Here is a 14,675-nt window from a genome sequence, read left to right as displayed (position 1 = left end):
TTTATGGATGAACTTTCAAGCCTTGTGAATGTCTAAAACTTCCTGCAGTTATTAGAAACACTGCTACCGACAGAAACCATCCACTTGTTTAGATCTGATGATCCTGGAAGCTGATTTACCGTTGCTTGTGTAAAGTGAAGGAATATATTTGATGAGAACTGTGACAGACTTTAATATTTCTGTAATTGTTGTGACTATTAGATGATATCTTATAAGTTTCTTCGTTGTGTTCTGCGCAGGATGCATGACAGATCTGCCAATGGTGTTTTTCACTTAGCGATTTTACCTTTACTCAAGACTCGTCAAACTTTGATTGTTTTTCACTAGTGCCCGCCAAGGTTACCGGCTGGTAAGTCAAAAACGACTTCTATATAAATTTTATTAAGGAAAAATCTCTAAACTTTTAGCTACTCACTTTCTCTTACTGTTTTAAATTGGCTCTCGTCGTTTCTATGCGCTTGAATTTTCAGAGCCGGGCTCTTCCTAATTTGCATAATCCGTAATCGGCCCATGGGCATTACCGCTGCATAATGACCGTTCAGATCTCGCTCTTAGCCAATCAGAGCGCACGTTATATCGGCCACAAGCCAAAGCCATATAATAATATGAAATAATCAACAATATTTACAGCGAACATTCTGAATATTCAACATATGAAGCATTTTGAAATAAAATGAATTGTCTTATTTTTCAAGACCTTTAAATGTGAGCTTCCAAGCTACAAGTCTTGAAAGCTACAAGTCAAGTGGAATTTGTTCATTTGCCCTCAACTAGCTAGCTAGTTTGACATATAAACAAAAAAAAATTGTCTACAAATCTTTTAAGACGTCAGTCTTCCAGGTGCCAACAAGTTGACTACTCCAAAATGTTTTGATTCTAGGGTGGTCCTTCGTGTTTACAAGATACCAAAAAATGCATGATTTGTGAATCATTGTGGAGATTTTTGGAGGGTGGGGAGATATATTTCTGGACATGTGAAAATTACTTTGGGGAAGTGGATTTTGAGAGTCAAAATCAAATTTTAGCTTCCAACACTGCTAAACCTGACATTAGGTTGCTTTGCATGCTGGAAGGAGGGACTCCAAGAGCAGGTATGGCATTCGCAGACTGTAGACTACAATTAGGCTTAAATAGCACTCTGGTTGGCCTGAATATCACTCATCAGGTTAGCCTGAATAGTGCTCAGGTTAACCTGTTTACAGTTAGCTCTCGTTAATGGCAATGGGAATATCAAAAAATACATAGTCTGCAGTCTGCAAAAGTCATGCACTGCCACAAGGGAAGGTTGCATGTGCATGCTGCTATTGAAGATTGAGTTTGCATTCAACTGGTGCAGTAGTGATGATCAAATATAATTATTATTGAGGACGGTGCCTGCTAACTACAAAGGTTTTTGCACCAGATTAGGATCATGCAGAAAAAGTAGATCTTTGCAAGTGCTATTGGAATCCACAAAGAAAAATGGGGGTAGCCACCCATTTTTTTCGAGATAATTTGCTTTGAATCTCAACAAAAATGCTGACATCAGTATTTTTCTGAAAAAAGGAAACAATATTAATTTTCTTCACAGATTTCCTTAGAATTTGCCTTTACATACAGAAAAGCAAATACATTTATAAAGATCTTAAGACTGTACATGGCAAATGGTAACATAAAAACCATATTTGGTACACATCCCAAACTCCCATAGGCTTATGATCAGTATAGACAAAATTCATACTTGGCCACCCCTCCCTTCAATAATTTAATTGTTATGCCCAGATTCTGGGAGACATGTGACCAGCCTGTGCCAGGGTGGAGGGGAAGTTGGGACTAACCTACTTGTGTATATAAAGGCAACTTGAGTTAAAAAATAGGTCCACACTGCATATTTGTGTGTGCATAGCGTTCTTTTTGCTTTTTTGAATTTTCCAGGTTAAGGAAATTAAACTGGGCTGCTTATTGGAAACACGCTTCTTTATCAGGATAGGGTGCTGTTTCTTCCCTTTCTTCCTCACTTTTTTTGCCACCTGATCCGTACCCCTTCCCCATTTGCACCTGCAACGCAGGCTGTATTTGACAACAAGTAGTCAGCTTACGCAAGTCCGTTAGTGTTGTTATGTCACTCTGGACCGTTGTCGCAGTGTTGCACCCTTTTTTGACGTGAAATATTTTCAGTTGTGACAGACCTTTAAAGAAAGGGAGGTTTTTTTATACCAATGAAGGTCTTTGGTTTATTATATGAGAAATAAAAATATCATGCTACATAAAGTCCCTGGGTACCGATTTGAGTAGTTCTAAAAATAACATGTAGTAAACATTAATGTGCCATAAATTAGGAGACATTGTGAAGAGAAGGGTGAACCCACAATGTGAATTTATTACCCGTTTTACCCATGAGAGCGTGAGATACATGTAAGAGCCAGAGGATAAGGAGAGAGACAGAGTCTTAACAAAGAATGATATGCATTTGACCTGGAAATTATTGTTGTTGCTGCGGAGCGACCGTAGGGAGCGAGCAGCAACATAATCAGGATTTAAGGGAAATATATAAGGGGCGACGAATTCTCGAATTCATCACTTTTTACCACAATGCATTGCATTTAACCAGAGTGCACTGCGCCACTTTTAACCAGAGTTCTCTGCGGCATTGCGCCAGGAAAGCACGAGGATGTCATACCGTACCGTCGTCTTTTGGCTTGAATTCCAGTGAGAAAGGTTAGTGGTAATGTTTTGCCTTGATTTACTTGTACTACGAGGTGAAGAAGCTCGTGCTTGACTTTTCCAACTCCCGCTTTCGTTTTTAATGCAGTATGTGAAAGTTTTACAAATCTGGACACTTTCGATTTTCACGATCTGTATCGTTTCATGTCCAAACATAAGTTTAGTTCCCCATGTGCTTATCTTGTCGCGATCTCTTGATATGTACACATCACAAGTTGATGCATACAAGGACAGATGTTAAGTTACATTTTCGTTGTTTTTTTTTTGTTGCAGACAAGTTGGAAGTATTTATTTGATGCAAGGTGAGTTTGCAGAGTCAATTTTCTTTTTAATTCCAAGATCAGGCGCTTTCCTCAATTTTGTTTATGTCGACAACTTTTGAAAAAGAAGGGAGTGAAATGGACAAAGTCTGATTATAGCTTATTATTATGCATACCAGGACAAAATTGTAACTTAGATTTCCGCTTTTCTCTTTCAAAGAATTACAGATCTTTCGATTTTCTATCCAAGCATAATATAAGTTCAGAGCTCACCATGTGCTTATCTTATCACACCTCGATCTCCATCTGTTCGGGATCATGTACGAAGTTGATGCATACCAGAAAAGATTCCTACATGGCAGTGAATGTACACTCAGTTTTGTAACACCAGTTGCTCCCTTTTCTTGCAGAACTTTTTTTGCTGCAGATTGCATACACTTGTCATTTCTACTTATCATACCCACAATTTTTTCTACCGGAATTTCAGCAGCATCTGATCATATGTCTTAGCCTAAATTTCATGCAGTACCTTGACTAATATTGGTTGTCAACCTGAACATGGTTAATAATCTCTCTTGAAATAAACATACATAAGAACATGTTATATTGAAATCCTCAAGCAACTAAAATTACCCTATGGAATCCGTCAAAACCTGATACAACTTGTGGTATCTCTATCCAATTCACTAAAAAGATTACTACAATATTATCTACTTCCAAGATTCATATTCTTTTGATCTCATCAGTAATAACTCAATCTTAACGATTTTGTGCTTCCATTTCAGGACAAAGCATGGTTGGTTATTTACATAACCTCTCACCTATAAAGACAAGCCAAAACAAGAATCAATATTTCTCACTAAATTTCCAGACAAACTCTCAAGTGTATTGTGCTGTGTGCTTCTCTCCAGAGAAGCATTCAGTGCTCAAGCGCAAGCTTGAGTCTTCATCACCAGTCAGATAAACAAATTCCAGCTGAAGAAAAACCTGAAGACCGAAAAGGAAGAACTGATTCTCAACAAGAGAACAAGAATTGAAGATCCAAACGAAAGTGAGATGGATTGTGACCTTCAGAAAATAGAAGAAGAAACCGTGGAAGCAATAGACAGCTCAATAGAAGAAATTCAGGAGAAACAAAACAATACCCTGGTAAACATTGCTGGCCGTGTCTTATTCAATGGCACAGCTGAAACTGTGGATGTTCGTGGAAAAACTTTAACTAAACAAGAAGCAATGTTTACAGATAACAGTGGTTCTCTTCGTCTGGTCTTGTGGGAACAAGATACAAGGAAAATGAAATCTAACCAATGTTACAATTTATCAAATGTTGCCATCAAAGAATTTAATGGCACAAACTATTTAACATTGACCAAATACAGCAATGTAACTGAAGCCACCAAACTGAATATAACTCGACACGATGATGTTCCAGACAACATACAACAAGTGCAAGTGCAATTCCCACCACACGGAATTAACTATGTTCAGTCATATCTAACCTGCAACAAGTGTCACTCAAAAGTCATAGACAGTGACAAGAAAATAATAAAATGCTCCGAGTGTGGCCTAACACAACTGAAGACCAAATGTCATAATAAAGTTATGGCAAGTATTCTGACAATCACTGCCAAAGACACAATGTCCTTAAATATACTTGATGATATTATTAAACAACTGTATGCCATCAAAAGAGAACAGGACGCAGACTTCAAGAAAGAATTTCCAGACCTCAATGATGATGACATTACTGAGCTCATTCTTACTGTTATATTTTCCCTAAAATTTTACTCTAATTTTCAGAATTGTTGTAACCATTTCAATTAAAACATGTTACATTTGTCCCTAGTAGCACCTGGGAACTGCTGATTGATAATTATTGGTTTTATTGACGAGTAGGCATTATTACTTTTGTAAATGATAGGAGGAAACTCCACACAAAAACCCATTGCCATTGAGTTTTACTGAAAAGTTGGATTAGATTAATTTCTTGGAAAATCTTTTTGACCAATTCTTCACACTAATTGTCAAAATATTTGTAACCATTGTTATTAAAATACATTGTTGTTCTTGGTACAAGTGACACCCAAAGACTGCTTTCTGATATACTATTTATGTTTGTAATTTCAAAAAGAGTGATTTCACTTGACCTGTGAAACAGAGAATAACAACTAGTGCAAAATAGCTACAAGTAAACAAAAGAACACAATGGAATAATAGCCCGCAATATTCTACTACCTATTTCACAGGTAAAGTAAGATCATTCTAAAAGACATCAATATTTGGTATAACTTATGTTAAACCAAAGCATGCCACTGCAAAGGATGATTGGCAATAATAATACCCCCACCCCCCTAAAAAAAAGGCTACCCCACCCCCCTAAAAACAAGGCTTCCTCCGATACACCTATATGAAAATAACACTGCCTAAACAGATCAAATGTTCATACTGAATAACATTTGACAACTTGGACCTACTACGATTATAATTTACCTTCATTCTTCCATATATGTAAATTTGTTTTTCCCTAGGGAGTAGGCTTGTGATCTTCGTTTTAGAAACACTACACAATTTGTGACTACTTTCAGAAATAAATGACCATTAACACGCAAGCAGATGGATCAAAGACTAACTAATGTCGACATCAACAGAATGTGCCGCAGCATTACTATCTTTTAGATACCCTAGTTATAGTTTTGTATTTTGATTGTCACAGTAGGGTTTTGAGTCAGATGTTGTTAGCAGTCTCTGTTTTCCTCTTTGTGTTGCACTGAAGTTGATAAGATCTTGTAAAGAAAACCAGATGCTGAAGGCACGAACCTGAGAGGCTTGAATTGACCCTTTTCGACCCTATCGAGCGTCATTTTCTCCGAATTAGAGCATGCAGGAAACAGAAACGCACCTCAACTAAACAAAGCGCTCCAAATGTAAACACTACCTAAAATTACTTGCGAGTGCCTTCCAGAATAACTAGCTTGTTCATTTTAAAACACAATGACATTTGTGCAATCACAATTGGAGTAATTTGGGAAACTTTAATTAGAAAGTAGTATTTTACGTATTTGGAGGAGTAGTATTCTTATCTTAAACTTTAATAATCCTTTTCAATATTTGTTTTGATATCCAATGTGTTGTGGCCAGTGTTTTACCTTGAAATTTGTTAAAACAAACAAGCTAGTTATTCTGGAAGGCACTGGCCAGTAGTTTTAGATCGTGTTTACGTTTAGAGCATTATGTTTAGTTGGAGTGTGTTTCCATTTCCTGCATGCTCTAATTCGCAGAAAATGACGGTCAAATCATGGACATCAAAAATTGTAGGGTTTAGATTTTCCTCCACATCATTTGTTTGCTTTATAAGTAATGGAATATACGCATTGTCAATAGCAACATCATTTGTGTCAACCATATACCCAGCCTGTTTTATGAAGCTCGATTAGGTGTAGAAATCTTCGTAGAGCTCTACAACTCTACAGTAGTATTTTGAATGTTTAAGCTCCATTTCTCTCGGATATGTGTACACCATAGAGGTGCAGTGGCATATAGTTATTGTAGCAAATGTTATATCGCTTAGGGAATGTTGAGTGTTATTACAGATTGCAGTGTTTTAATAATCATTTACAATTTACAATTCTGTATTGAGTTTACCCTGACTACGCTCTACGCTATATGTTCTTCCACTTACGGTCAATGCGCGACGCTCTTAAAGCTCTTACACTCCATGTTCCACCATCTATGCTCTACGTATTATTATTTTACGAGTTTATCAGTTCAAGAATTTTTGGCTACTCTCTACACTAGCTTAGAGGCTTAAAAAACCAGTATGGTGATAAAAAATATTGGGTTGCGAGTGCGAGTTTCTTGATCATCTGCAATGCTGTAAGTTTTGTAATTGTAATTTAATGGCTTTCTTTATTATCTCATATATGTTAAAGTGTTATTACGGTTTACAGTATTTAATAATCTTTTTAATGTACAATTCTCTATTGAGTTTACCCTCTATGCCCTATGCTCTACGCTTAATATATGTTCCACCATCTACATTCTACTCTCTATGATCTACCAGCTACTCTCTTCAATCTACACTCTACGCTCTACCATCTACCCTCTAAGCCCATCTACACTCTACGTTCTAGCAGCTACTCTCTTCGATCTACGCTCTGCACTCTATGATCTACCATCTACACTCTACTCTCTATGTTCTAGCAGCTACTCTCTTCAATCTACACTCTACAAACTTACCATCCACCATCTACCCTCTAACCCATCTACGCTCTACTCTCTACATTCTGCCAGCTTCTCTCCGATCTACACTCTACGCTCATCTGCTTGGAAGGTTATTGGAAATTTTAATTTTTTTTTAGTTTTTTAATTTTTTAACGAAGACCAGTGAGCAGCACAAAGGAAGACTTCTTGTAGGATGACGTCTTATTTCTAATGCGTTTTGTCTCTGTCTGAGACTTCTTCAGGGAATGATTATAACTGACATTGAACAGCATATATAGCACATACTGTAAGTGTGCCTAAGTTTAACTTCCCATGGGAGTGAATAACTGTTGAAACATGCTGTAAACAGACATTACAAGAAATGCCTTAATGCATATGTTAATTATTGCGTGTGTTTATATTTTGAGGGCCATACAATTAGCGCTAATCATATGGACCCCAAAAACATACTATTTACATAGATGTGCTAAAGTTGTAGTAGATTTATAACTGACAATACAAGTGTGGTAAATGCCTCTGGGTAACCACTGGTGGTTCTGAGTTAAACCATTTATTCGAACTTGGAATGAACAGCAATCTCTATGACAAATTACGACCCTAAAAACTAGTAAACAACATCTCCATGTGGTCGCAAAACATCCACTAAGTATTCAAAGTCACGTGACCTAAGTATTCGCACTTCGAGTACACTATAACAAAATGTCCTTCACATCATACTCCCCCTTCTTGAGTGTGGCTCATCGACCCATCAATAGGAGTTTTGTGTGTTTCTAGCTTAAAGGTTCAATATAGTTCTAGTTCTCTTAAAGTTCACTATTGTTCTATTCTTCTGTGTCATCTTCTGTAAGGAGTTCTAATGGGCAGATTCTGGTGATTAGTCTCAACAATTCCTTGCGGCCAACTCTGACTTTGACAACTCTAATGTGCTTGTCCTTTCCTGGACAGACCGCCTCGACTCTACCGAGCGGCCACTGCCCACACAGTGTGTCTGTTGCTACTACCAAGACTACATCGTTAACTTGGACATCTTTCTTACACAGAAAATTTCGTTTGGTCAACTGGAACTTCTTGTCTGGCAGATTCACTCTGTAAGTGAAGATTTCTTCCTTAGCCAACCACAACACACCAAGCGTCTTCATCGACGGCAAATTTCCTTTGTTTAAGTCCACCTCTGCAGCCCTACAGTCTTAGCCACTTAACCTTTTGTCAATGACTTGGCACATCCATTTTCTTAAATTCTTCGCAGCTTCATACTGGATGATCTTTCTTACAAAGTGGGCAATTTGTGCTAACAGGCTTTCCTGAACCACTTGTCTGACCAAAGAATGTGTGTGAGCTATCTCTTTGTTTTCGTGCCAGCCCACATAGTGTCTCTGCCACAACAGTCTGGAATTCAGCTTCTTGTATGATCCACTTACGAAGTGTCTCAACACATTCCACTTTTTTCTGCTCAAACACCCATCACTTTCTTTCAGATTTACCACAACCACGTCCAGTAAGTCTGCCAACATGTCTAGGTCCTTGGCATTTCCAGGACGAATTGGTCAGAACTGGTCCAATTCCTCTAAGTGCAAATTGATCTGACGACATTGACCACTGAATTTTCTCTCCAATCTGCTCTTGGTCACTTCATAGGCCTCGGCTGAATGTCCTAAGCTCTCAACTGCTGCCAACGCTTCTCCAGATAGGTACTTCTTTAGCTGCAACAATTTATACTCTGCAGTGGCTGGCACTTTGTTTACACAAGCCATAAATGCTGCCTTCCAGCTCCCATGCGACCACTTGTCTCCACTAAATACCGGAATAGAAACCCTCGTCAATTGTTTCCACATGTCTTTCCCGAGCTCATGTTTCAGTGACTCTTCAACAGTCTTCTCGTCTTCTTCTGGCTTAATATCCCTTTTTGGCGGGCTTGGAGGCAACTACTCAAGCTCCTCGTCTATGGCACCTTCGAGCTTCGAATATTTCTCTTTGCAATCTCCTTTTGCACGGGCTGATTCCTCCTTTGCCTCTCTAACTTCAGCTTCCATTTCTTTTTGACAACAGACATATTCTTCCTCCATCTTCTTTTGAGCACGCTTGACAGATTCTGCTTTTCCGTGTAATTGCTCCTCCAGTTCGGTCACGTGGTGGTGAGCTTTCGTATCTTGTGAATGCAAATTATGCAATTTCCCGGAAAATCCCAATGCTCGACTCAATAATTCATCCTTATTGGCGTCCAAATATTCTTGTCCACTCTCTTGGGCCTTACAGAATTCTTTCTCGATTTCCTCAAGTTCGCGGCTTGTTTTCTCAAGGGTATACCGATCTCTAGCTTCCGAATACAACACAGCCAATGATGTCAAATCTTCAACAACATTCTCTTGGGCTTCATCAAGTTTTTTCCTCAACGCTCTTATTTCACGGTTACTCGCCAATCCATCTTCTAATTAATCTGCCAGCTGATTTTTTCATCTTGTGAATGGCGATTTCAACTTGGCTTTCTTGATCTTTTGCTCTTCTATTTTATCTGCAATTTCATCGTGGGTATCTTCGTCATCATCTGTGCCCTTCACTCAGTCGCAGAGCTTCTTCTGCTTCGAATTTGATGGCATTTTCTTGAATTCGGCAAATTCGAGTAGCTGGTAGAACATAGAGAGTAGAACGTAGATGGGCTTAGAGAGAAGACGGTAGATCGTAGAGCGTAGGGCGTAGATTGAAGAGAGTAGCTGGTAGAACACAGAGAGTGGAATGTAGATGGTAGAACATATAGCATAGAGCGAGCACACAGAGTAGAGGGTAAACTCAACACAGAATTGTACATTAAAAACATTATTAAAATACTGTAAACTGTAATAACACTAAACATTCCCCATGCGCTTTAATACTTGCTACAACAACAGTAACCCTCTACGCCCGTACATAGAACTGTAGAAGAGCGTAGGGCATAGATGGTAGAGGGTAAACTCAATACAGAATTTTAAATCGAAAACGATTAAAACACTATAAAGCGTAAAAACACTTTAACAACACCTTAATATAAATGAGATAATTATGTGCAAGGAATATGCTACATATTGAAATCAAATGTTACAAAATAGGCAGTAACCATAGTAACAATACACAACTACGGTAAAAGCTATGAAGTAGGAAGTAATGTATCTTTCCAACACGTAGGAGGAGACTGGTGATGAGAATTACATTCACAGTCAGCTAGATCTAACTAAGGGTATGGTTGATAATACAAACCCATTATAATAATATTTGTACGAATACATTTGTATATCAGTATATGTATATATCATATTATATACCTGCTACTTAGCTATTGAGAAAAATAATTATGACATGCTTTGCCATTTTTTGTAATGAATAGATTCATTATTATTCTTTTTTGCAATTAAAAGTTCTGGTTTTCAAGTTTCTGTTGTTTTGACCTTCAGTAAGGATAGAGACGGCTTGATATTTTTACAATGACATACATAAATGGTACATTTCTCAAGAATGATTATGTGATTTAACAAACAATCCTTGGGTTGTCATCAGAGATACCAAAAAGAATCGTTATCTCATCAAGCTTATCAATTAGAATTTTCATATTGTAAGTATATTTAACCAAGAAACAAGAAGATCTTTAGATCTTATAACCACGCTTTTAAAATTTAACTGTTTTGTTAATACTACAGTCACAATGCAGTGCACATTCCAAAGTAGTCCTTGATGATTCATTGATTATTGTAAACACATCACTTGATCAACATGAACTGTGTTATAACTTATTGCACCATCACTCTTAGCCTTTGTGAAATCTGCGGCGTCGACAAAACCTGGATCGGATCACGGATCGGATCACGGACCGGATCACGGACCGGATCACAGATCGGATCACGGATCGGATCACGGATCGGATCACGGATCGGATCACAGAAAAAAAAAAGTTTTAAAGAAAAAAAAATGAAAAACTAAAATCAAACCGTTTATAAGATAATGATAAATAAAAAATAAAAGTGGAAAACTAAAATATGTTAAATGAAAATAAGAATCCCGAATTTGACGCAATGACATGTTAATTACAGAGAATGACAAGAGGTCATTTAAAAAGCCACATAAGCGCCTAATTTACGACGAATTTAAATTGTAATGAACAGGCAGATGTAGTTATATTTGAACGTTAGTTGGCTCGAAGCTTGCGTGAACCTCCCATTCTCGTTTTTGAAATTGTTATCAGTGGCTAATTCTCGGCTACATTTTCGTGTCAGATGTGAGCGTTACAGTTGGCGTTACAGTTAAATGAGAAAACTTACGTACGAAAGCTTAAGGACATGACTTGTTTTGAAGGAGCTACGTCACGATTTGCACATCTTGAAAAAACTAGCCTAGTTTTTCAAGTTCGTCATTTGCAATCCCCGTTAATCTTTGCCATCCTTGACGATCCTCATTCCGTTTTGATTTGTTCTTGCCTCTTAAGTGTTTTCTATCCTAGAACACGATCATTTTAAGGTTTTATTCTATTTAAAGGTAACTCTTTACGACCCTAAAAATAACTCTAAAACTCGTGACGTAACTCCTAAAATGTTGTTTATTCTCGGGTTGCGTTATCGTTCACACTATCGATGTCATTCCTAGAATTTTTTGTAAAACAGCTACATTTCCTTGAAATACAAATGGTTTGTTTCGTTTTATTCCAGTGCGAAATATCGTATTCCAAACTCACATCTTGTAAAAGTATAGACTTGTCTCAAAAACGGAAATTGTTTGAAATCATCAGGTGTTTAATTTTTTAGTGTTTTTAGTTTTTGTGTTTCTATTCATACGTTCGTCCTATTATTACCATGCTGACTCGTTTTATGACAGTTTGATGCAAGTGAATACACGAAATATCATTTATCTGAACTGCGGAGAAAGATATGAAGACATGATTGATCATCGCAATCAAAACCCAACAGCCTGAAAAAAATTCATCTGTGACCAGCTCCCAGTTGGCTTGATATTATAAAAGAATAAAGGAATATCACACCTGAATTAAATAAAACTTTCCGCTCACAGTAGTCACTCTACTGCAATTTGCTCAACAAAATTTTGAATTTTTTTCCTTGATCTGATGCGTGATCCGGTCCGTGATCCGATCCGTGATCCGATCCGTGATCCGATCCGTGATCCGGTCCGTGATCCGATCCGTGATCCGGTCCGGTCCGATCCAGGTTTTGTCGACGCCGGTGAAATCTGTGATGACGTTATGGTCTTAATCTGGAAGTTTGCTGGGGATATGCCCATATGAATGGTACAAAAGGAAACGAGTGTCACGCTATTAATAATGCTTTTAATAAACAGCTTTCCTCCTGAAAAGTCAAATTTTAATTTGTTTGTGCTTTGAAGTAGTCACGCTAGTCACACAATCAGAGGGTTTTCACTATCCACAGCTAATTTCATTTTCCCTAGCACTGACTTAAACATTGCAAGTTCTGGCAAGATCTTGTTTACCCCAGCAAATATTTAATTTTTCTTCAAATCTCTTAACTCGCTGCAATGAAACAGCCAAAGAATTCGCTTCATTTGCCAAAACCCACAAGAAATACTCGCAAATTTACAAATAAATTAATGAGCATCACTTCTTGCAAAATAAACATGCAAAGTAAACACGATCTTATTTGTCATGTGGCGAAACAAAAACTGCAACGTCAGCGCATTCCATGGCTGACGTAACACCCTTTTTTAGCGTTTGTAGCGTATTTATTATTTCCCTTCGAATCCAAAACTTCGATAAAACCAAAAGAAAATATATTTTACACACAAATAAAGAAAACAATATCCATAACATTGTCCTTGCATTAATGTTTCAACAGCTTTTGGTGAATAAACATCACAGGTTGCATGATTCAAAATTTGGCTGAGAGGAAGTTTGGGTCTGGTCACCGACAAAAAAAAAAAAAACACAGGTAGAACATGAACCGCGCTCAGCCCATGGCCATGTGGTTAATAACAGAAAGCCAAAAATTTTTAGTGTAGGCACAGCTGATTAGACTGTACTCAAGAGTTTCTTCATGATCTTCACACAAAGTGCACATCGGAGAAGGAACTAAATTCCTTTTAAATAGGATTCTATTAGTGTAGAAAATACAATTTAGGATTTATTTTTCCAGTCCATAATACCAGAGATATTATTTAAGAAATTTTGTTTGACCAGGGTGGAATAGATTGATTTAGAAGTCATTCTAGTTGTATCATTCTTGAACATCATCATCTGAGACAGTTCTGTCAATTTGGTTATTATTATTCTCTCCATTTTTAAGGAGCAGTTTCCAGTTATGCAGAATGGTACAAAAAATGCCTTGTAGGAGTCCTGAGGTAATCTGACAAGAAGAGATTTTTCTCTCTAAAAGAATCCCAGCTTTTTAACTTAGAGTTGTTTGAGAGGATATCTGCTAGTTTCACAAAACCTGCTTCTCTTAATTTTCTTTTTGTATATTGATTGCTTGTTAATCAAGTGGAACCTTCTGGTTGTTCCAGATGAGCCCATTTAAAACGTCCTGTTTTGTAGCTATTACATGGCCATTGAAGTCAGACCAAGCTTCAAGACATTCTTCATAAAAAAAATGGTAATTTGCAGGTTAGGCACAAGAGACTGAGATTGTACTGAAGCAGAAAACTAGTTACTACATTCTTTAGATGGTAAGACAACAAAACTTTCCATGGGCTAACATTATCATCTAAATACCTTTAATTTAAGACTTGCGATTCTTTGAGTTTTAATTAAGTTGCTGGCAATGGAGAGACTTAACACTAATTGGTAAAATTTAATTGATCAAAACATTCACTATGCCTAAGTTTATGTATCGAGCCTCCCTCATTTCCTTTGATGAGGATACAACTAAAAGCATAAATTTTGTGATATTCAATTGTGCGTGGAGAGGCAAAGACAAAATCAAGAGATTGGCCTTAATTAGTGAATATGAAGATAGTGGCCTCAAAATGCCTCACCCTGAATCTTCAAAGACTTTTTTTTATTGATTTTTAAGTTAGATCGAAGTTGAGCTCTTTAGTTTCATGCTGATCAAAAGTAAAAAGATACCCAGTATTTTAATATGCAAATCAGTTAATATGTACCTTGCAGCCTGTTCCTTATGAGAAACCAGTTGATACAGTAGACAATATGACATCGACTCATTCAAGCTTTTGAGCCCATCTTTCTCAAAGGCCATAAGTGAAAGAGGAAAAAAGTAAACTCTTTTTTGGCTTCTTTCTGCAATAATAGAAATATTTTAATTAGTACATGTACAATCAAAGTGGCTATGAGCCACTCAACTTGGAAAATGGAAGTGACAATTTTGATGCCACTGACTTGAGGTTTTAATCCATAGGTTCAGTTAAAGTTAAAGCCCACTGTCATTGTTAAGAAATGCAAAATGCAACGGTAAGAGAAATACACAAGGAGATGTAAATCTGTCGAAAACATTCATGAAGTTATTGGTCCAAAAGACCGAGTTATTCTCGTCCTAGCCTGCAGTACAGGCA

The 14,675-nt window shown here is 37.3% G+C and overlaps 2 protein-coding genes and 1 long non-coding RNA gene across 9 annotated transcripts in view; 2 read left to right on the top strand and 1 right to left on the bottom strand.

Moving 5' to 3' along the window:
• The window catches only part of LOC149112006 (uncharacterized), a 137,678-nt gene that overhangs the window by 55,285 nt on the left and 67,718 nt on the right, over nucleotides 1–14,675 (top strand). The window lies entirely within an intron of this gene.
• The window catches only part of LOC110041625 (putative tRNA (uracil-O(2)-)-methyltransferase), a 166,184-nt gene that overhangs the window by 130,649 nt on the left and 20,860 nt on the right, over nucleotides 1–14,675 (bottom strand). For all 7 annotated transcript variants that reach the window (XM_089289651.1, XM_089289648.1, XM_089289649.1 and 4 more), the window contains one exon: nucleotides 14,268–14,403. In XM_089289651.1, coding sequence (XP_089145777.1) covers nucleotides 14,268–14,403 — 136 coding nt within the window. The remainder of the gene's footprint in view (nucleotides 1–14,267; nucleotides 14,404–14,675) is intronic.
• LOC149112008 (uncharacterized) lies at nucleotides 4,014–4,787 on the top strand. Its single transcript, XM_089289661.1, has one exon. The coding sequence runs from the start codon at nucleotides 4,020–4,022 to the stop codon at nucleotides 4,785–4,787; it is 768 nt and encodes a 255-aa protein (XP_089145787.1). The 5' UTR covers nucleotides 4,014–4,019.

Source organism: Orbicella faveolata, unplaced genomic scaffold (assembly GCF_042242905.1).
Source record: "Orbicella faveolata isolate gen_17 unplaced genomic scaffold, um_ofav_v1 contig_2, whole genome shotgun sequence".
Lineage (NCBI taxonomy): Eukaryota > Metazoa > Cnidaria > Anthozoa > Scleractinia > Merulinidae > Orbicella > Orbicella faveolata.
The sequence above is the reverse complement of the archived record's forward strand: the minus strand, read 5'-3'. Positions and strand labels throughout refer to the sequence as shown.